The sequence below is a fragment of the Panicum hallii genome, chromosome 3 (assembly GCF_002211085.1).
Source record: "Panicum hallii strain FIL2 chromosome 3, PHallii_v3.1, whole genome shotgun sequence".
Taxonomy (NCBI): Eukaryota; Viridiplantae; Streptophyta; class Magnoliopsida; order Poales; family Poaceae; genus Panicum; species Panicum hallii.
Window position 1 is genome coordinate 49,403,295 of NC_038044.1, and position 23,381 is coordinate 49,426,675.

Genomic DNA, 23,381 nt, shown 5'->3' on the forward strand with positions numbered 1-23,381 from the left:
GTGGATAGGGACCCTCTTGGGGACACCCTACCTACAAATTCACCACCTCGGGGATATCCCTCGATGGGCGTGGTGGTAAAACACCAACAGCTGGTATGCCAGGTAGGGGCGCTCATCGAAGATCCACCGGTGAACTCGATGGCATCGTTCAACTTCACCAGCGTTGTGCTTGACGAGGGCACAACCTTCATCTTCGGCTCCTGGATCTGAGTCGCCAACAGTTCGAGTAGCTTCAACAGCCACCTAGCCAACTCCATGGAGCCAGAGGCCTCCTTATCAACTTGAAGCAGCGACCTGGACGACTTCATCGACAACCTCGACGAGGTGCTGCTTCCCGATCTGGCCCAGCAGATCGAAATGATGTCTGTTTTCAAAGCGACTTCCGCTCATGACACACCAGATCTATTCGAGTCAGATTCAAACCATTCTAAAAAGACCTCATGATCTAAATCCCTCTCCGACTTGGAGGAGGATTTGGATCTACTCATCAAGATCAAGGACGTGGGAGCCACCGCTTGCCGAGCGGCCCCCGTTTTCAACTTCCACTCGAACTCCAACGAAGAGTACTTCCCGCGCAGTACTACATCTTCAAGCCGATCCCGGGAAGGACTCGGAGATGAGGGAGTCACCACTCATCGGGCGGCCCCCATCCTTGAAAACCACCCGCAACCCAATGGCCATTCCGTATCATTTTCGGGCAGCCATCTGGATTTAACCATCACATCAACACCGCAAGGATGTTTTGTGTACTGGAAGGGCTTTGAGCCCTCCGAACTACTCGATTATGAGTCCCACCTTATGGCCTTCACCCAGGAACTACCACTCCAGGAGGGTAGACCTCTTTCTCCCATCGCGGAAGAAGGAGAAAGTAGCACAGAGCTACTCGACCACAGCCTTAGGGCTAACCACTCGTCGGATCATCAAGTCTGCATGGCCTCCCTTCGCAACACAGAGGAAGATGAGCTGGACCCCCAATACGACAACGAACAACTCGTGGACGTCTCACTGATGAGCCCACAGCTGACGCTCCCCAAGATTAAGATGAGGAGCACCGTAGGATCCGGCGGGCAAAGAACGCCAAGCGCGCTCAATGCAGACGCACTGTGCAGAATCGCGCCCGCGTACCAAGGGATCTTAACAATGCTTTTGCACCCGCCGCGGATCGTGAGTACCATACGCCGATTGGCGCCATCGCAGAAGCCGCACTCCTATCTCAACAACTCCCACCCAATCATCAGATTCAAAGGTTGTAGTACCTGACCCAACGCGCGCTCATGCAACTCGATGGGCAACATCCAGTGTCTCCCACTTGGAATCAGCCCTCGAGGTCTAAGCAACATGGTGATACCGCTCTGGTCAGTCGCACCCCCGGAGGAGGCCACAAGAGTCGGAGGAACGACAACCGCCAGCGCAACAAGGGCCAACCATCTGCGCGTAGCAACAATGAACAAGAAGTACAACAAACCCTCGCAACCAGCGTGGGGCAAGGCTTCACGGCCAAGATCCAGTCGAGGCTAACCTCCACGACGCTCCCATGATCGACCTCAGGCAGAAGATCAATGAAGGCCGCAACACGTGGCTTGTCATTGAAACGAGGACAAGGGACCGTACCGGTAGGCTCCACGACGACGATGATAGCGACCGCTTCCTCACCTTCACCACCAGCATCACCGACAAGTCCTATCCAAAGGACTTCAAACCAATCGGAATCCCCAAGTATGACGGTAAGCAGGACCCGTACCAGTGGATTCGTTGCTACTCTGTCGCCATTAAAGTTTCAGGGGGATCCAACTCTACAAAAGCTCTCTACTTCCCGGTGGCTCTAGAGTCCGCACCCCTCACGTGGCTTGAAAGCCTTAAGCCAAACTCCATCGACTCATTGGAGGACCTCAAGTGGGCCTTCATCGACAACTTCTAGAGATCCATGATCAGGGTGTGCGCTCGCCACGACCTGTCCTATGTGAAGCAAGAGATGAACGAGACCCTGAGGTCCTACACATGATGTTTCTTCGAGACACGTGCCACCATCGCCAACATCACCGATGAGGACGTCATTCGTTGCTTCCAAAATAGCCTCTTCTCGAAGAACATGTACCACGACTTTGGGTGCAACCGGCCGACTACTGTCGTGGAGCTGCATGACATGATGGCGCAGTGGGCCGACCAGGAGGACGAGGAAAATGACTGCCTCCCCAAGCGCAACCACGACAAGCACGGCAATAGCAACGGACATTACGATAAAAGCCTACGGAACTACTCAGGGAACACCCGAAAGTGCAAGCCAGACCATGAAGTCGCGACTGTCGAGTGCAACGCGCGTGGCAAGAAGTCGGGGAACAACTACTCGGAATATGAGCAAGTCTTGCACAAACAATGCCTGATACACCCGAAGTCGCGGCACACGCTCTTCAAGTGCGTCACCATCCGCAAATCACTCAACGCACCACCCCTCCATCAAGCAGGAAAGCGAAAGGACAAGGAGGATGACGAAGGAGGTGACAAGTCGGGGGCTCAAGACTTCCAAGATCCGAAGAACGTCATCAATGTCATCTTCGGCGGAGACGGCGGATTCCCCTCCAAGCACGCGCAGAAGCTAACCCTGCGCGAAATACTCTCCATAGAGCCAGCCATGACAAGGCCTCTGAGATACAGCGAGATCCCAATCTCCTTTTCTAGGGACGATCAATGGACCAGCTTCTCCGAGCTGGGAAAATTCCTGCTTGTCCTACACCTTATCATGGCGGGCTCACAACTCACCCGAGTACTCATCAATGGTGGGAGCGGCCTTAACCTGCTCTTCGCGAGTACCCTGAAGCAGATGGGACTGGACATCTCCAAGATGCTCACTCCTAGCAAAGCTCCCTTCTATGGCATCATCCCGGGTAACGCGGCAACACCACTCAGGTCAGTGGTACTGCCAGTCACCTTTGGGACAAAAGACAACTACCACACCGAGTACATAAAGTTTGAGGTGGCGGATTTTGACTCGTCATACCATGCCATCCTTGGTAGACCGGCCCTAGCCAAATTCATGGCCATGTCCCACTATGTCTACCTGCTACTCAAGATGCCAGGCAAGACATGCATACTCACACTCCGTGGTGACCTGAAGAAGTCGTACGACTGCGACCAGGAGGCAATTGAGTACGCGAAAACTTCATGCGTGCCAGAGCCGTCTGCAGAAGTACTCGCGGCCGCGCTGAAGCTAACCAACATAGAGATGGAGATCTCCAACCAGCGGCCAAGCTAGTCGAGGGTTAAACCCAACCCCAGCGATGTCGGCATCAAGACCATCCAACTGCAAGAAGGCAACCCGTCCAAGACCGCTTTGATCGGGGCAGCTTAGGCAACAAATAGGAAAGCGCACTCATCAACTTCCTTAGGGCTAATCGGGACATATTTGCGTGGAAACCAGTGGATATGCTAGGGGTGCCCAAGGAGTTGATTGAGCATTGCCTAAAAGTCGACCCTAAAGCCACTCCAAAAAAGCAATGACTGCGACGCTTCACCCTCGATAAGAGGAACGCATCAAGTAAGAGCTAGCAAAACTACTCGCGGCTGGTTTTATTAAAGAAGTATACCACCCCAAGTGGTTTGCTAACCTTATACTTGTATTGAAAAAGAACAATAATGAATGGAGGATGTGTGTGGATTATACTGATCTCAATAAACACTGCCCAAAGGACCCCTTCGCGCTCCCATGCATCGACCAAGTCATTGACTCGACGGCTGGTTGCATCTTGCTCTCCTTCCTCGACTGCTACTCGGGCTATTATCAGATAGCTCTCAAGGAGGAAGACCAAATCAAAATGGTGTTCATCACCCCCTTTGGAGCATACGCTTACACTACAATGTCTTTGGGTTAAAGAACGCAGGAGCAACCTATCAACGGGCGATCCAACTGTGCCTAGCAGACTAGCTACACCTCAACATTGAAGCTTACGTGGATGACGTGGTCATCAAGACCAGATTCCACGATGAGTTCATCACTGATCTCGAGGAGACCTTCAATAGCTTGAGATGGTTTTGATGGAAACTTAACCCGATAAAGTGCGTGTTTGGCATGCCTCAAGGCAAACTACTCGGGTTCGTCGTAAGTTACCATGGGATCGAGGCAAATCCAGAGAAAATCAACACTATCACAGCCATGGATGCTCCAAAGATGACCAAGGACGTCCAGAAGCTCACTAGCTGCATGGCAGCTTTAAACCGATTCATCTCCCGACTTGGAGAAAGGGGTCTACCTCAAATTGCTCAAGCTCCATGACAAGTTCAAGTGGATCGAGGAGGCAAACCAGGTGCTGCAAGATTTCACGCACCATTTGCAGTCGCCACCCATCCTGACTGCCCCCCAACCAGGGGAGAACCTACTCCTTTACATCACCACGACTACTCACATCATCAGAATGACAATCATGGTGGAACGACAGGAAGAAGGCCACGCCTTCGGGGAGCAGCGACCGGTTTACTTCATCAGCAAAGTCCTCTCTGAGTCTAAGGTTCTTTACCCAACGATTCAGAAAATACTTTACGGTATACTCATCACTTCCAGGAAGCTTCGCCACTATTTTGATGCGTACAATATCCTGGTGGTCTCTGACTTCCCATTAGCGGATATTCGCCACAATCGGGACGCTACCAGGCGCATCTCCAAGTGGGCGGTGGAGCTGGGAGCCCTCACACTCGACTTCAAGCCCTGGACAGCCATCAAGTCGTAGGCACTAGTCGACTTCATGGCACAGTGGCGAGAAAACCAAGTGGAAGCCCCAACCAACTAGCCAGAGCATTGGGTCATGTACTTCGACGGCTCACTCAAGCTCGGTGGCGGTGGTGCGGGAGTACTTTTCATCAGCCTGAGAGGAGAACAACTAAAGTACGTGTTTCAAATACTATTTGAAGTCTCTAACAACGAGGCCGAGTATGAGGCACTATTGCACGGGCTACGCCTGGCAATCTCTCTGGACATCAAGCGACTACTTGTCTATGGTGACTCCTTACTGGTGGTTCAACAAGTCAACAAGGAGTGGGATATCAACAAGGACACCATGGATGCCTACATTATGGAAATACGCAAGCTTGAGAAAAGGTTCTCGGGGCTAGAAATTCACTATGTAATTCGCGATAATAATGTGGGCGCGGATATGCTCTCCAAACTAGGTTCTGATCGAGCTAACGTCCCATAGGGAGTTTTCATTCATGAGTTGCATCACCCTTCCATCAGGGCACCAGATTCAAGTTCCATTGCTCAGGGTCCCAAGGAACCCGATCGAGAGGTCTTGATGATCGAGGTCGACTGGAGGGTGGCCTTCATTGACTACATCCAGGAGCAAAAACTACCCCCCGGTGTCAACCCAAAAAGCGCTGAAGCTACTCGCATCCTACGACGTAGCAAAGGGTATGTTCTAGTCAGGGGCAATCTGTACAAGCGTGGATCGGCATCAGGCATACTCATGAAGTGTGTCAGCACGGAGGAGGGCAAAGAGATACTCCAAGAGGTTCACGAAGGCATGTGTGGGAACCACGCTACTTCTCGCACACTAGTCGGCAAGGCGTTTCGTTCTGGTTTCTACTAGCCGACTGCTTTGGCAGATGCCGAAGCACTCATTGGCCGGTGCACCAACTGCTAATTCTTTGGTAAAAAGCCTCATGTTTCGGCTCATAACCTCATTACCATACCACCTTCATGGCTGTTTATATGTTGGGGCTCGGACATGATAGGGCCTTTAACAACTGTGCCAATAGGTTTCACACACATGTTGGTGGCTACCGACAAGTTTACCAAATGGATCGAGTACAAGCCAATTGCAACGCTCACTGTAGATTGAGTGGTTACTTTCATCTGCGACATCTTACACCGCTTTGGCTTCACCAACACTATTATCATAGATTTGGGATCCAATTTCCACTCGCATCAGCTCTGGAATTTCGGTGAACGCAGCTCCATTGAAGTCAAATATGTTTCAGTGGCTCACCCGTGGGCCAATGGCCAGGTTGAGCGTGCCAATGGCTTGATTCTTGATGGATTAAAGAAATGACTCTATGAGAAGAACAACAAAAAGGAAGGCAAGTGGATCAATGAGATATCATTAGTAGTCTGGGGGCTTCGTACACAGCCAAGCAAAGCCACAGGCCAGTCACCTTTCTTTCTCGTATACGAGTCTGAAGTTATATTACCAGCTGACGTGATGTGGAAGCCTCCATGACTAGAGATGTATCAAGAGGGCGAGGCTGACACTGCAAGACATCTTGAGCTTGACTCGGCAGAGGAAATCCGATGCAATGCATTGTTGTAGTCGGCCCGCTACTTACAAGGAGTTTGTTGTTACCATGATAGGAACATTCAACAATGCTCTTTCAACGTTGGAGATATGGTTCTTCGACGAATCCAGAATGATACTGGTCTACACAAGCTTAACTCACAATGGGAAGGACCTTTTATTGTGCAGAAGGTTACAGGCCCTGGATCTTATCAATTACAGTACCCGGATGGCTAGGAGGTTCCAAATTCTTGGAATATTGAACATCTACGCCGGTTTCATCCTTGATCAACTGGGGACATCTTCTATTTGGTGCCTAGAGATTGATACTTCTAGCACAACACTGCCCTACTGGTTTACGACCAGTACTGCGTGCAAGTCTGCTGAAGGGGCTTAGCTCTCTTATTTTCCAGTAACATATTACTTGTTTTCGACTTGTACACTATGTTATTGAAGGAGCCTGGCTCCCATGACAAGTACTTTACTTTTTTACGACTGGTTCTACACCTATTCAACTACTTCAACTACTTGTCTTGACTACAATCCTAGTCAGGATCGATTCCGACTAGATGGCTTCATCGACTGCTCAAGCACCAATGACTACTTGCCCAAACAATGGGCTCGGGGGCTAGCACCACCGTTCCGCTACGACTGCTTTATACTTCTCATCTGGCTCCTGGCACGGAGGCTTCATGAGACAAAGCACTAAGTGTGCCTCAATGGACAGTTCTCATGTCTAAATACTGGATGTTGTACAATTACTCAATAATACCTGATCCAACAGGCTTTTTAAGATTTATCTTGGGTAGATGTTTGTTAACCATTATTTCAGAGAATTTATTCCAAAATAAGGGGTATGTTCAAATTACCCAGAGGACTTATTTAATCATTGGCTCAGGGCACAAAGATTGATTTGAGAGGTAATTTTGGACGTTTGTTGGGGATGTTATTTGTTTAATTATTTTTTCAAGGAACTCATTCCGTAAAAAGAGGTTTTCAAATTTACGACACCAATTTGCCCATCTTCACGATCAAATCTTTGCCGCCATATATTGCATGCCACGATTCTTTGGATCCTTTATTCCAAACCTTGGGGATTTGGATTCAAGGATCGGGGGCTATGGGACACATGTCATCAGCGACTTATTTTTTAAATTTGCTTGAAGATAAGGATAGAAGACTCAAGATTAAATTGACCCTTAGCCTGATTCTATGAGTCAACCTAAGGCTCGGGGGCTACTCCATATCTCGCACTCCATATAAAGAAGACTGGACAACTACTCGGGACATGAGCATATCACAGCCTCGACGCAGCCAAGGAAGTACTTAGAGGACACCTTCAATACGAAGTTTGGGAGAACTCGAAGATGCCTACAGAAGTACTCGGACACCTGCATTACATGGCTACGAAGAGCTCGGGGGCTTGTCAGACCCGGGTGCACAGGACTGCACACGTGGCATACTTCTCCTAGGGTACGGGATGGGACATGGCCCACACCCTACATCTATTGTAACTACTCGTAATGCAGTAGGATTACTCGTAGAGTAGTTAGACTAGTTGGACACGGTAGGAAACTACCCGAGAAGTACTCGGGTAGGACTCCTGGGCTTATACCCGACTAAGACTTCCATGTAAACCTGTCCCCCAAGACTATATAAGGGCGGATAGGGATCCCCTTGCGGACAATCATCATCAAAAGCAATACAAACCACACAGGACGTAGCGTATTATGCTCTCGGCGGCCCAAACCTATCTAAAACCTTGTGTTCCTTTGCACCTTTGAGTTTCTGATCTCGGCAACACCCTACCTACAAACACACCACCTCGAGGGTATCCCTCGGTGGGAGTGGCGGTAAAACACCGACACTATGACCACCAGGAAGTAGTTGTATAGCTTGAGAATAAAGTACTCATACGGGCCACTGGGAAGTATATAAAGTAGTCTCTACAACCACCAGGAAGTAGTCGTATGGCTTATGGATGATGTAGTCGTTCGGATCGAGCAATCGCATGAAAACACTTCCTAAAAACCTGATTGCCCGCTATACGTGCAGGACCTTCAGCGTGCAGGGTTTTGGAGGCCTACTCTCACCAGAGCTGTGCACACAGCGCGAGCGATGGAGATGCTAACAGCAAAAAAATAGAGGGAGAAAGGGAAAGGTCTCTTGGAAAAGAATACCGTAGAATGTTGAGATCATGAAATGAGAGGAGGCTAGCTCCTTATATAGGTGATCAAAATAGAAAGAGGAGATGAACCTGGACACAGTAATGGCCAATCAATTTGCACCATTAACCCGTCATCAATTCTCTATTTTAATCACCAATTACAAACCAGCCATTACTCTCCTCAATTATCCATATAGTATTAACCAACTCATAATTCTACACCATTAACTCTTTTAATCCTTAATTTATCATTTAAATAAATAGGCCTAGCCCAAATATTCCAACACCAAGCACATCATGTGTGTCTCACGGAGGGGTCCTTGTACCAGCTATGCGAAACCTAGCTAGGCTGGTTTGGTCTAGTTCCACGGAAACTCCAACAAACACTACTACAAAAAGCATTTTTAGGGGCGGGTAAAAACGCATTTTTAGGGGCGCATAGAGCACCCGTTGCTAGTTTTCGCAGCTAAAAATAGCTGTTTGTAGGGGCGGGTACGTTACCCGCCCCTGCAAATCCATTTCCAGGGGCGGGTCAACCCCTCACCCGCCCTTGAAAATGCATTTGTAGGGGCGGGTCACCCCCGTGGAAATAGGTTTCCCGCTATTTTTTACGATTTGCATTTCCACCAATTTTGATTTCTCAATCTAGTTCACGATCATGACGTGGAATATGTTCAGTAACTAAAAATACTTATGCATACAAAATTAAATTATATGGAAATCAAACATCAATAGAGTACATCATTAAAGTGCACATTGAATACATGTTTTTCCTCTATTCCTCCCTAGGAACGCTACTAGAGGCGGCACGGTGTCGTTGATTGTCCCACTCACGAAGTCCAATGTATTTATCTTCCGCTGCCAAATCTTGTGCTTCGTGAAAAAATTTGCCCCCCACGTTGACCACTTCATGCATAACGAAACGGCACAAATCGTCGACTACAACTAGAAGTTGTTTCTCGTGGAGCCGGCCACCGTGTTTCTCCGAGTGAATCTGCAATTATTGAATCCATGGTAAAAATTAATTAACCAAGTGCTAGTTATAGTAAAAAACAATATACACAGATGCATCTTTCCTTAATAAAGAGTAGCGCCTTACACGTTCGGGATCAGAAGTACATCTCCCTTGCACCCTTAGATGCTCGCACATGTAGTACCCACAGTACACGGAACCCACGGGTTGCTTGTGGCACGGGAACCTTGTGCGTATAGTCATTTTCTCTGGTTTGCTGGCGGGATGATTTGATCCTTTATGAATGTAGAACTGATAAGCCTTGTTTTAAAATGAAAGAAATGGAAAGTTAATTTATATATGTATACTTCTGTAGAGAATAAGCATGATGTGCATAAGGAAGATAAGAAATTCACTCACAATTGTAGAATTTCTATGAATTCTTGGTATCTCTGGGTTGACCAATCCAACGAGTCCAATATGAGTAATCTTTCAAGCTTTGGCTGTAGATGGAAAGCAATCCAATGATTTCTGAAAAGAAATATTATGTACTGTCGGAGGATTTCTCCAGCTGGGTGGCGGAGTGCACCTGCCTAATCTTAGCTTAGGATGAGTTTGGGGCTAGTCAAGGAATGCTCGATCTAGAGGCGTATGAACACGAGTAGCACACACGGGTTTAGAGTGGTTCAAACCGCCTGAGCGTAATACCCTACGTCCACTGTGTGATGTATTGTTTATAAGTTTAGGGGAGGAACTGTTGACCCTGCGTGAGTGTGAACCTATCCTTCTAACGTGCGCACTCTCCCTTTTATATGCTCAAGGGGAGCGCGTACACTGAGCGGGGCCCTGACAGGTGGACCCGGTGATATATTAAATAATGTACACATTGGAGCCTTAAATGCCTCAGATCCGGAGATCTTCCTCATCGGCCTCCGTGCGTATCCTCCGTCTGGATATGGTCTTGTGCCGTCTTGCTAGCATAGGGTCTGCTGCCGCTAACAAGCGTAGGGGGAATCGTGCTGTCGGTGTAGAGTCAGCTCCCGCTGATAGGCGAAGGGGCTATACTAGCCTGCCGAGATGTAGCCTTTGCGCACTGTAGCAGCGCACATTGTAGCCTTCCTATAGCAGCTCATAATAACTCTTCGCCCACGCGTGCGGCGCTGTGATGTGACCATACGTCCTAATGTCCTGCGAACCGCCTCGGTAACTCGCGCGCCGCCTCGATAACTGGCGGGCTTACCATGCTGTCACCCATACCTGCCCAACGTGTCAGTGGGCAGCCCATGCTCTGTCTTGGGTGCGCGCACCCCAACCACCTGCATTTAATGCGGTAGTTGGGCTGGCTTCTCGCAGAAGGCTGGTATCCACCGAACACGTGGCGGTGCTGGTTTAGCGGCTGCTTCCTCAGGGGCACGTGGCAGCACCGGACCCCCTCCCTGGTGGGGTTGAAGGTCCGGGCCCCCCTGGCTGGCCCAGGCGCTCAGGCCCCCTGGGGTCCGGCTTCCACATGTGGGGGCCCAAGACCATCCCGCGGTGGTCCGAGCCCATGGTAGCTGTTCCTGAGCACTTCGTTCTTGCGGGCACGTAGAGGCACCGGACCTGCTAGTATTAGGGAGGAGGTCCGAAGACTGTGCCCCCAGTTGTCAGGCCCGGGCCTTATGCCCTGTCACCCAGAAGCTTAGTGCGAGGTTACGGATAACCTCGCACCCCTCGGGCTCGATACTCTAGTAGGAGGTACCCCTATCTGTATGTACCGACATGTACAATAAGCAATCCAGTGGTTTATTATATCAAATGGTTGATATTAGACTTACTGGATGTGGTATGACGCAAATATGACATCCATGTCTTCCCGTGGCCTGTGGGGATGGTTCCCGTGGTGGTGGTGATACCTGGGCCTATGGGGATGGCTCTCATGGTGGTGGTGATGTTCGAGCTGGTGGTGATCGCGAGGCCGTTGGTGATGGCTCTCGTGATACTAGAGCCGCTGGTGATGGTGGAGCCTGAGGTGATGGCTCTCGTGATACTGGAGCCACTGGTGATGCATCTCATGGTTGTGGTGACGGTAGGGCCGGTAGTGAATGCTCTGGTGCTGCCCCCTGCTCTTGTTGTTGTGGTGCTGGCGAGATATGGTTCGGAGCAGCCAATGGTACCTGACCAACTAGTAAGATATCTCGTTTATGCCATAGAATGGTGCTGCCGACACATTCTCTAAGGCAACTCTTTCCATCTGTAGTGGGATGTCTATCTCGTTATCCTCATAGCTTGATTTCAAGAGTTGCTCCACTTGTACGCATGCATATGGGGCCGGAATCGGTTTTCCCTCAAATAAACCCCTAGTTGGATGCACCTGGGCCTTGGCAACTTCCTTTGTCTTTCCAGCTCTGCCGACCGGATAGAGCAACAAGCAGTGAGTAATACTCATTATGGTATCCACCAGGTATTGTTGAGTTGTGGTCGAGGCAGCACTACTCTGTGCACATGCCGGACTCGCTTGGCCAAGTACCACAGGTTGCATGACCACCATCTGTTGCTGCCCCACCTCTTGCGATGGGTTGAACATAAGTAGCCCCGACTACTGCTACTCTGCAAGTGTTGCCATGAACAAATCCTTGAACTTTGCTTGCATTGCATTTTCTGCTGCCGCCATGATTTCTTCTTTATAGCTGTCATGGCTCCTATACCTAGCCCGGTCCTTCTCAAACCCATCCTTGATGCTCAACTTAGAGGATAGGCCTCTCACATGGCCTCCATGCTCTTTGGACCCAATGGCTGTACTGAGCACATCCTTCTCCCTATGGGGTTTGAACTGACCTTTTTTCTAAAGCTCGGCAAGTTGTAACATTTTTTCGGCCACCGCTTCAGTCTCGGGTCAATCAAATCTTGGTTTCCCTTCAACTATCTTTGGCTTCCTTGCTTCAAGCCACCACCATCCACATTCGTCCAAGCTTTCATAAGGGTCGGGCTGCCCGGTAGCTATTGCCGCCTCTCTTTCACGCCGCCACTTCTCAACCTTCCTTTGGTACCCACTTGGCCCAAGGTGGACTCTATGTATGTCGCTCTTTGCTAGTTCACTTTCTTCTGGCTTAGAGCTAGAGCTTCTTCAGTGGTATTCTGTCAAACAAACTCTTCCCATTGTGCGGTGTAATGTATTCGTAATCTGTCAATGGTGGCGTTCGACCCTTCTAGACATACCAGGTATTCAGTTCGCTCTTCCACCGGCTGAAAGTTTCACCCAACATCTTCATAGCATAATGCTTTACTTGTTCTCTAGTTCCTCTAGGCAGAATAAAAGTTCTGCTCAACAATTGCCACATCGCTTCTTTCCTCCCCTCAGGAAACAGGGGCCAATTTGGGATCATTGGATCCAAAACCATCTTTTTTCTGATTATAGCACCGATAGCATTCTGAAACTTTGCTACAACCTGCAGAGGATCTATGGGCTCTCCTGCCATGCTAATTGCATTGATAGTCCATTGTCCTTCGAGGTATTGGTTTCTTCCTCGCTGACCCCGTTTCCTTTTGTTTTGGCTGTCAGAGGTTGTACTTGCAGGATCGGGACCCGAGCTTTCATTTTCTTCCTCTGTTGGGCTAGGGGGTTGGCATCAGCACTTACTCCTTCCTATTGGAGCTGCCTACATAGATAATACATGTCATACAGGTCATTACTCGTACAGTCTGCTTCGTTGTAATTAATCATGTATTTCTTACCTCACGTGCTTCCGGTTCATAATCCGGATCGAACGCCTCCCCTAACCGTCTTTCTCTTGCCGAAACAGGGTGTGGATCAATTGGATCATGCCACTTGTTTCCTACCCAAGCACCTTATCCAATCCTAGGGCCCTGCTCGTCCCTAGATTCGACACCGACGTCGTCGGACTCCTTGTCCCCAGATTGGTCACCGTTGTCGTGCTTGTTGTCCCAATCCATCTGGATGCAATTTTTTCAAGCTCATATTGTGGTGCGGCATCATCCCTTCATGGGGAAGATGATGACGGAGGATCCATCTACGACTTCTAGGCTACATAGCCATCGAAGATATATTTTAATAAATATTTCAATTCACAACAAAATGAGAGAGAGAAATTTCTTACAAATATATACATCATTAGAGGTCAAAATTTGCTCAGCACTGATTAGAGGTCAACATTTGCTCCACAATGTCAACATTATCACTCTCTCTATATGTCTCCACCATTTGCTCAACACTAATTATCACCAATTTAAATAGGTAACTCATAACATATGCCACTGGAACCTTCCATCAAAGAACTCATTACATAAACAGTATTGCATCAAGCGCCCTAGTCCTTACTAGCATGCATGTATAAACTATCAAACAGTGTGGTACTACCTGGATGCTTTTACTCGTACTGCTAAGACGACATAAGTAAACAGTAAATCCATTTAATCTTTCTGCTACGGCAGTCAAGGATCTAACAATAAATTTCTCTAGCTCCCAAGCAACTAAATAATTGAGGTACAAAAATTTTATGATTTTATGTGTTCACCTGAATATGAAAGTTCATAGACAGACGTTATACTTTCTTATAAAAAGGACTCTGCGATGTCTACATTATCACTCTCTCTATGTATTTGTCTCTCACTCTATGTATTTGTCTCTCACTCACTCTATGTATTTGTCTCTTAGGAAAGAGAGAGAGAGAGAGAGAGAGAGAGAAAGAGTGGGGATAAAGCAGAGTCCTTCCTATAATCGAATTGAGGGCTACTATTACACTCACTAATCAGATGAATTCGCATTTACTAACTGTTCAGTTTGACACTCTTCAGTTTATTTTCAATACATCATTAGAGTATAAAATTAAATAAATAAAAATAAGAACTAACTATATTGCAATAGAAACATTCACATTTTTTGGTAATTCACATTCTCAGTCAAATTTGACATTCACCTTCACATTTTTTGCTAATTCACATTCTCAATAATTCAATATATTTCACATGAAGCAAATGATGTAGAAGCTCATAATTTGGATGGTTGGTTTAACTGTACATTTGCCAATCCTCAGCGAGCAGACGTGGCTACTGAATTTGAGTGATGGTGTTCTTGTGAGTATCGATGGCTACCGATAGGCCTAGCAGCAAGGTCAGTTGGCCCTAACGTTTCCTGGCCGATATTTGGCGAGGCGGTGTCCCTAGAAGTGATTAGAATGACCTCCTCCACATATTCTTGTATAGACATCACTAATGAGCCTTCAATAATGCTTATGGTCATCAGGATTTTAAAACCTTAAACCATTAGCAGGTCCACACTAGTTAGTTTGGCTTTAGGACACATATCCAATGTATGACCCAAAGAGTGAACACGAACCTATCAAAGACCTGCCATAATGGTACCAGAGTTAATACTTGACTACATATGTAGTCCCTCCAGTTTAAAATACACGTTATGTTGAGATTTCTTGTCTGTCAAAGTTCTTAAACTTTGGCTACCACAATATATAAAAAATAACATCAACTGACAATATAGGATAGGTGTTAGTATATTCATATTGAAAAATAGTTTCAAAATATTCAATTATCTTGGCTCGGGATGCGATATTATTATATGTATATTGTTAACCAAAATTTCACCATTGTAAATTGTACCGATGTCCTTTCTTTACATAAAATTTCATATACACAAACATACATGCCATCAGATACTTATGTTTGTTTAGATTCCAATAATTTGTAGGAAATATATATCGATTCCTAAAAAAATGACAATATTTAAACACCCCCACCCCTGCCCCCCAGGCGACTCGGAGGCGATTTTGCCACGCCACCCGCTCCCCTCCCCCAGGCAGCGGCCCACGGCTGGGTCGAAGCCGACCCAGCTCGCCTCCTTCCCTCCCTCTTCTTTCTCCTTCCCCCAACCTGCAAACCTAGGTCGCCGGTGCCATTTTTCATCGCCGCCAGTCACCGGCCACCGCCGCAGGTGGCCAGATCCGGAAGAGGAGAGAGAAGGGAAGGGCATACCTGATGGATGCCCGTCGCTGGCAAAGGGCTGGGCAAATGCGTGACGAATGGCGCCACAGCTCGCGGGGAGGAGGCGCGGGGAGGGGAGGTGCCGCGCGGAGGGGAGCTTGAGGCCGCGCGTGGAGGGGTGGCCGGGAGCGGGCGGCGGTGGAGAAGACGTGCGCACTGGTGGCGGCGGAAATTTTTGGCAGCCAAACGGCATCTGCTCGGGCACTCGCCCAAGATCTGAAATTTTTTTCTAAGTCACAGTCTTTATAGGAAAAGGATTTGTAGGGGTGGGCCGAGGTGTCACCCGCCCCTTTAGGGACAGGTGGCGCCCCGGCCCGCCCTTAAAAACCGATTTGCAGGGCCGGTTGACGCCCCCACCCGCCCCTACAAATTCTTTTCCAATTTCCACTGAAATTTCATTTAATACACAAATCATAGCAAAACATATTGAAAAACTTAAAATTTTTACTATAAGCATTATGTGACATGTAGAACTTAATAAAAATATCAAATAACTATTTTGTTGTATATAATGGTTTAAAGTATCGAGACCACAATGTGCACCTCCACAACATACTATCTCATAGCACTCAAAACTCTCTTTGTATTTTGAACACTCTCAATCATTATATGTATTGAAACATGTTTGTCGTATTTTTTACTAGTTCTATACTACACATTATATTTATAGTGCAAATTTGAGTTTTTTCCATATATTTTGCTATTTCTTTTGAATTAAGTGAATTTTTGGTTGAAATTGGAAAAGGATTTGTAGGGGCGGGTGATGCCACCACCCACCCCTACAAATCGATTTTAAGGGGCGGGTGGCACCCCGGCCCACCCCTAAAAACCAATTTGTAGGGGCGGTTGACGCCCCCACCCGCCCCTACAAATCCTTTTCCAATTTATTTCAAAATAAATCCATTTATTTCAAAAAATAGCAAAACACTTCTAAAAAATGTGAAATTTTTACCATAAGAATATTTTGATATGTAGAACATAAGAAAAATATCAGAAATCCAATTGTAGTGTATGTAATAAATAAAAGTGTTGAAACACCAATGTTCAAGCGGTAACAATTCTCGATTCGCCATCTTTGCGTGCCCATGGCTTGTCGTCTTTTCTTATGCTTGCTTCTATAATCCTCATCTTTTGTGGTACGTCCGTGAAGAGGTTCATCTTATCATACTGATTATATTCTTCCACATCGTCGATACCATCAACTCCTATGATACCTTTTTTCCAAGGACAACGACGTGTTTTGTCTTCTTTGCAGGATCAGCTACATAGAGTACCTGTGCAACCTGTGAGGCAAGTACCCATGGGTCATCTTTATAACCATCATTGTTGAGGTCAACAATCGTGAGCCCATAGCCGTCCACCTCAACACCTTTTGGATTTTTGACCCAATGACACCGAAAGACCGGGATTTGTATATTGGAACCATACTGCACGTCCTATATATCATCTAGGACACAGAAATATGTTGTACTTTGCCCTGTTCTCTCGTCTAAGGCCTCAATACGAACACCACTATTCTGAGACATGGTTTTCTTGTCCTTGGTGGCAGTAAATAGATATCCATTAATATCATACCCTTGCCATGATGTGATCTAGCTAAATGGACCAGCTGCCAATCTTTTGATCATTTGCTCCTCCACGGTCTCCCATGTAGTAGATCCACATCCTTCAACCATGCAGTCAGCCGACGTTTGTGCTCTCTCATGATCCAATCATCCGAGCAGCCATTACTTTCTGCATGAATCATGCTCAAGTGTTCATTGACTAAAGGAGTCATTATCGTGAGGTGCTGCAACATGCTATGATGGGCTTGTTGCACACCTTTGAAATCTTTGTCGATGAAGATTTTCCTCCCAACTGTGCCCACACCTTCCAACCTCGCCAAAAATCGTGGAATAGGCAAACCAAGTGACACGTTATCCTTTAGGTAACCTAGGCAAGACTCAATGACTTCCTTAGTACTGTATCCCTCTATCATGGACCCCTCAGGATGAGCACGATTCAGTACGTACCGATTGAGGATGGACATAAAACACTCATACATCCATATTTCATGTAGGTAAAGTGGACCAAGTGCCCGTATTTGATCGACCATGTGAATCATTAGGTGTTCGGTTATATCAAAAAACCTCCGGAGAAAAGCACATCTCGAGCTGCGCCATAGTCTCCCCAATAAATTTTTGGAGATCCTGCAACTCATCTTCGTCGATCACCTTTCGTGAAATCCTATTGAAGAAATAACACAACTGAGTGATTACCATCTTTACATATACTGGCTTGATCGCTCTGATTGCAATCAGGAGGAACACCATCAGCAACACATGAGAATCATGACAGTTATAGCCGCATAATGATAGATCTTTCATTGATACTAGTTTTCTTATGTTGGACGTGAAATGACACGGGACTCTGATCCCTCTTAAGCTCTCGCACATTGCCTTCTTCTCATCACGTGTCAAGTTGTAGCTAGCTGGGTGAAGTTCATATCGGCCATTTCCTTTATCCGTAGGGTGAAGATCTTGTCTTATCTTCATGGCTACCAAGTCCTGATGGGATTTCAGGGTATCCTTTATTTTGGCTGATGTTTCCAGGAGGAACCCAATTGTGATACTAAACAAATTCTTCTTTAGGTGCATACCATCGATTGCATGGCAGACCTCAAGATCCGCGTGATACGGCAAGTACTTGTAGAAGATGGACTGCTTCTTGAATGGTACGCCATCGATGGGTGCCTTATCTCTCTTTCTCTTCTTCCCATCTTCCTTTTTCTTCCCATAAATGACCTGGATGGTCCGGACCATATTGAAAACATAGTGCCCGTCTCGTTGTACTGGAGCATAATGCAATTCAGGCCTGCCATCAAAAACATTATAGAACTTCTTACTTTGGTACCTATATCCTTCCAACAAGAAGCGTCTGTACCCAAGGTAAACTATCTTTCGAGAACCTTCAAGGAAAGATGATATGGTGCCATCCACGCACACCGTGCATCTCGCCCTACCTTTGATCTGTTCTGACAGGACAAACAATGCCTGGTAATTATGGATGGTGACAAATATAATGGCTCTAAGATTAAAGGGCTACGGTGCAAAACCATCAAAGATATTGATACCCTCATTCTATAAAGTTTCCATCTCTTGCATCAAAGGCTCAAGAAAAATATCTATATCAATGCCAGGATGCTTGGGGCCCTGTATAAGGATGGATAGCAAAAGATACTTCCTCTTCTGGCACAACCATATAGGCAGGTTGTACATTGTCAATATCACTGGCCATGTGCTGTGGGTGCTACTTCTTTCACCAAACGGATTCATTCCATCCGTACTCAACGCGAACCGAACATTTCTCGGATCATTCCCAAATTCCAGATAGTACTTCTCATCTAATTCCTTCCACTGTCGAGCATCAGCTGGATGTTGGAGCTTTCCGTCACCCTTCTTACACTTATCTGAATCCCACCATCTCCATCAGTTCAGCATCCTTTGGGTTCGAGAAGAAATGCCTCAGGCGATCGGAAAATGGGAGGTACCACATAACCATGGCGGGAATTCTTCTCTGCTTCTCAGGAATGCCTAAAGTAGCGTCATCTGGCTCAACAGAGGCAACACTATTCTTCTCCACGTTCCTTTTATTCACATCGGTTGGACCATGATTGTCGTCACCATAGTAACCAGCATTATTTTCATACCGACTTGCAGAACATATAGGGTGTTTCTTCAAGTCTTTGAAAGTATCCCCCGATACAAAATACAATGATTTGGACATGCATGAATTCTTTCCACACCCATCGTCAACGGGCTCACAAGCTTCTTTGCTGGGTATGTGTTGGCTGGCACTTTATTTGGCTTTGGAAGCAACCAAGCCAATAGACGCAGCAGATCATTTTAACTATCATCTGACCAACCATGCTTAGACTTCACAGTCAAGAGCTCAAGTATGAAACGAAGCACGGACCAGTGTTTCAGGCATCCCTTCGATCACTCATATATATTTTTCTCTGCTGATTTTCTCATCATCTCGAAGTTTGCTAACCCCCTAGCACTAACAACCAATACCTCCGCTTTAGTGTGGCGCAACAACTAGCTGAGAAAATCACCATCATCAAATTCATCGTCACTACTATCACCATCCATGGGATCATCAACATCATCATCTTGGAATCCACCAACCCCATCATCATCAGCAACCCCATCATCATCATCATCACCATCATCATCTCCACCACCATCAAAATAAGAATGAAACATTCTGTCAAACTCCTCATCTTGTATGATTTCATCCAGTGGATTATTCGTCGGAGGAGGAGCATCCATCTCGCCATGATACTTCCACATCTTGTAGTCCTTAACAAAACCACTCACCATCACATGCGATCTGATTGTTGTTGGATTGGTGAATACTCTCAAATTCTTGCAGGCACTGCATGGGCAATGCATCAATTGTGTATTCTTATTTCTTGCGTGGTTCTTCGCAACTTGAATGAATTTTTTAAGCTCTCCACAGAAATAGACGTCCGTCCTTTTTGCATTGTACATCCATGTCCTATCCATATCTGAAAAGATAGAAAAAGGTTAAATCAATTATTTTCTCGCAAGAAATAGAGTCCTAAATTCACATAAATATATACTTCTATATATGTACAGGTGTTGGAAAAAGTCAAATTAACTAATACTAAATAAAAAATTGATTTCCAACCTATTATTGTACCACTAAATATTAGGAAAAAATATAACATGCATGTATGTAAATATAGAAAAAAAATCAAATCTTTTTTTCAAAAGAAATGGAGCCCTAAATTGATATAAATATATAGTTCTATATATGCATAGGTGTGGGAAAAAATCAATTTAACTTGTACTAAATAAAAATAATAAAAAAACTCAACATATCATTTTACCACTAAATGTTGGGGAAAATCTAACGTGCATCTTTGAAAAATAGAAGAAAAAACAAATCTTCTTCTCTCTCTCCCTATAGATCTAGAGCATTATTTACTTAAGAATGATGCATCGAGTCAAAATGATTACATAATCTTGTTCTCCTATTAAAATAGTACAAAGTCATCCAAAAGTTCGAGGCAAATGGTGTCTCAAATGGCTAATCTACACTATGGAGATTTAGAGCTAGTTAGAGGCAAAGAGAGCTCCATTTGAACCATAAATCTAACAAAAGAGCTTAGAAATGACAAGAAATTAGCGTCAACTTATCTTCTAGAACCCCCAACTCGAAGGAAATCAAGTTGAAAAGCTCCCCCCTCCTGTTTTCTTTTTTTACGGCTCTTGGGGGAGCTCCTCTTCCGAGCAAACAATGGGGGTCGGGAGGAGGAAGAAGGTGCTCGGATTTTTATAGATATTTTTAGGGGCGGGTTGGGGGTAAGCCGCCCCTGTAAATTCATTTGTAGGGGCGATTCACCCCCAGCCGCCCCTGAAAATGGCGCCCATTTGTAGGGACGGCTGGGGGGTGAGCCGCCCCTACAAATGGATTTACAAAGGTGGCTCGGTTGCTACAGTACATAAGAACGGGTGATATTTTGATCCGCCCCTAAGAAAATTTAAAGTGTTGCTACAAATCATATTTTAGTAGTGGAATGCTCACAATCTTATCAGGGTGAGTGCATCTTGGATTGCCCTAGACTGGGTAGTTGGGACGATTCCATTCGTCAAGAGATGAGAGAAGAGCAAGACATAAGGCTCGAAAAGTAAGGTTAAGAAGAAAATCTAAAACCGCCATTACAGATTTGTCGCGTTTTTATTATTAACCTCTCCCGCTTGTTCACGAGCTATACATGATTTGCAAATTTTCCTTTGTGTTATCCCATTCAGTACATATTTAATCAGCTGTTCTTTTCCTTCAGCTGTTCTTTTGTCATTTATTATCATTTTAATTAACTAATTGAAACATCAGACTTCATCTCCACGTGTAGTTGTTTGCGAATGAATAAGGTAGAGGCAACTAAACCTACGGCGCAAGTCAGTCCACATATGCTGAAGTCTTTTTAATCCATCCGAGCCCAATTATATCTCCAATAATACTTCCTTTCCTTTTTTTCCCTCCATCCCTGCCGTTCCTATGAGCACTGGGCTCTTTCGTGAGAGGTAGCGCAAGACACGACAACCACCGGTCGCAACCAAACGGTGTCCGCATTCGATACAACAGCCGCCTCGTCCTCACGTCCCCTGGCCAAGAAAGAAAGCACCTATATATATACATGCCATCTATCCCTTGAAACCAAACCCCCCAGCCGACGACAAAACTTCGGTGTCGAGATGTCGCGCAACCACGCCATGTCCCTTCTCCTCGTCGTCGGCCTTCTTCTGTCGTCGTGCGCCGCGCGCGTCAAGCAGATCAAGGCCAAGCCGACGCCCTGGACCATCCACGTCCCGAAGCCCGGCGGCGCCACCACCCGGAGCCTCGGCTTTGAGCACATCTGGCTGCCCCACGGCGTCACCGGCCCCGAGAGCCTCGCCTTCGACCGCCAGGGTCAGGGCCCCTACGCCGGCGTCTCCGACGGACGCGTCCTCAAGTGGGATCCTGCCAGCCCCGAGGGCTGGACGACGTTCGCGTACAGCCCCAACTACAAGAACACCCCCATGTGCACGGCGTCCGCGGATCGGCCGGACGGCGCGGAAAGCATCTGCGGCCGCCCGCTCGGCCTGCAATTCAACCCCAAGACCGGCGACCTGTACATCGCCGACGCGTACCTGGGCCTGATGAAGGTCGGGCCTGGCGGCGGCGAGGCCGAGGTGCTGGCGACGGAGGCCGGCGGCGTGCCCTTCAACTTCGTCAACGGCGTCGACGTCGACCCGGCCACCGGCGACGTCTACTTCACCGACTCGAGCACCGTCTACACGCGCGCGCGCAACACGGAGATCATGATCCACCGCGACACCACCGGGCGGCTGCTCAGGTACGACGCGCGGACCCGGCGCGCCACCGTGCTCAAGGCCGGCCTGCCGTACCCCAACGGCGTCGCCCTGAGCGCTGACCGCACGCACGTCGTGGTGGCGCACACGGGGCCGTGCCAGGCGTTCAGGTACTGGCTCAAGGGGGCCAAGGCCGGACATTACGAGCTCCTCGCCGACCTGCCGGGCTACCCGGACAACATCAGGCGCGACGCCAGGGGAGGCTACTGGTTCGCTCTCAACCGGGAGAAGATCGACGCGACGGATCCCGACCACCTCGTCGGCGTCCGGGTCGACGCCAAGGGGGGCGAGCACGAGGTGATTACGGCGCCCAAGGGCGTCACGCTTAGCGACGTCGCGGAGAAGGACGGCAAGCTGTGGCTGGGATCCGTGGAACTCAACTACGTCGGCCTAGCTAGCTAGTTAATTATAAATAAATCTACAATTAGTTTTTTAGGTAAACATTAGATAATTGCAAGTTCTGAAGAACAAATCCTATGTGCATTAGCATTAGGCAAGATTTAGTTAGGTTTGCAAAGTATGATTAGTTGCGAATTTTGGGTCAGTTGAGTGCAGCTACAACTTGTTTTTATTTGTGTCTTGCGTATTTGAATAATGGATTTTGTTAGGACTTGTGTGATTCTAAATAAGTTGCATCGTTTCATTGAACGTGTTCTTGGTGTGCGATGAACATAGGGGTTCATTCAGATTTTTCTTGGTACTTGGTTTGTCCTCTGTTCCACCATGGCTGGAATTGATGCAGCGGAGAAGCGGACTCTGTCAAATTTGATTGTAATTTTCTTTTTTGGCACTATCTTTTGATCTGTACTGATTTTTGTTTTCCTTAACATAAATCAGATTTAGGGCATCTTTTGTCCAAAAAAAAGTATGGCATTGTCCTCAGGACAACATGCCTCTTGATTTTCCAAGCTTGATCTTTTTCCAGTCTGGACTCTAAATTGGACATGTTATATATCTATATCGGATTATCGGTTAGAGACTTCTAAATGATGGACTCTTTTGTTCAGTTTGGACTACATTTGATCAATAAATCCATGCAGAATCCTTCATTATTGTCGACAACGTCACAATCATTCACCAAAACTTTCATC

The 23,381-nt window shown here is 46.9% G+C and overlaps 1 protein-coding gene across 1 annotated transcript; it reads left to right on the forward strand.

The window, feature by feature from the left end:
* Positions 1-21,633: 21,633 nt before the first annotated feature.
* Positions 21,634-22,692, forward strand: LOC112885455 (protein STRICTOSIDINE SYNTHASE-LIKE 10-like). Its single transcript, XM_025951074.1, has one exon. It carries the CDS (start codon positions 21,634-21,636, stop codon positions 22,690-22,692), a length of 1,059 nt encoding a protein of 352 aa, XP_025806859.1.
* The last annotated feature ends 689 nt before the right edge of the window (positions 22,693-23,381 follow it).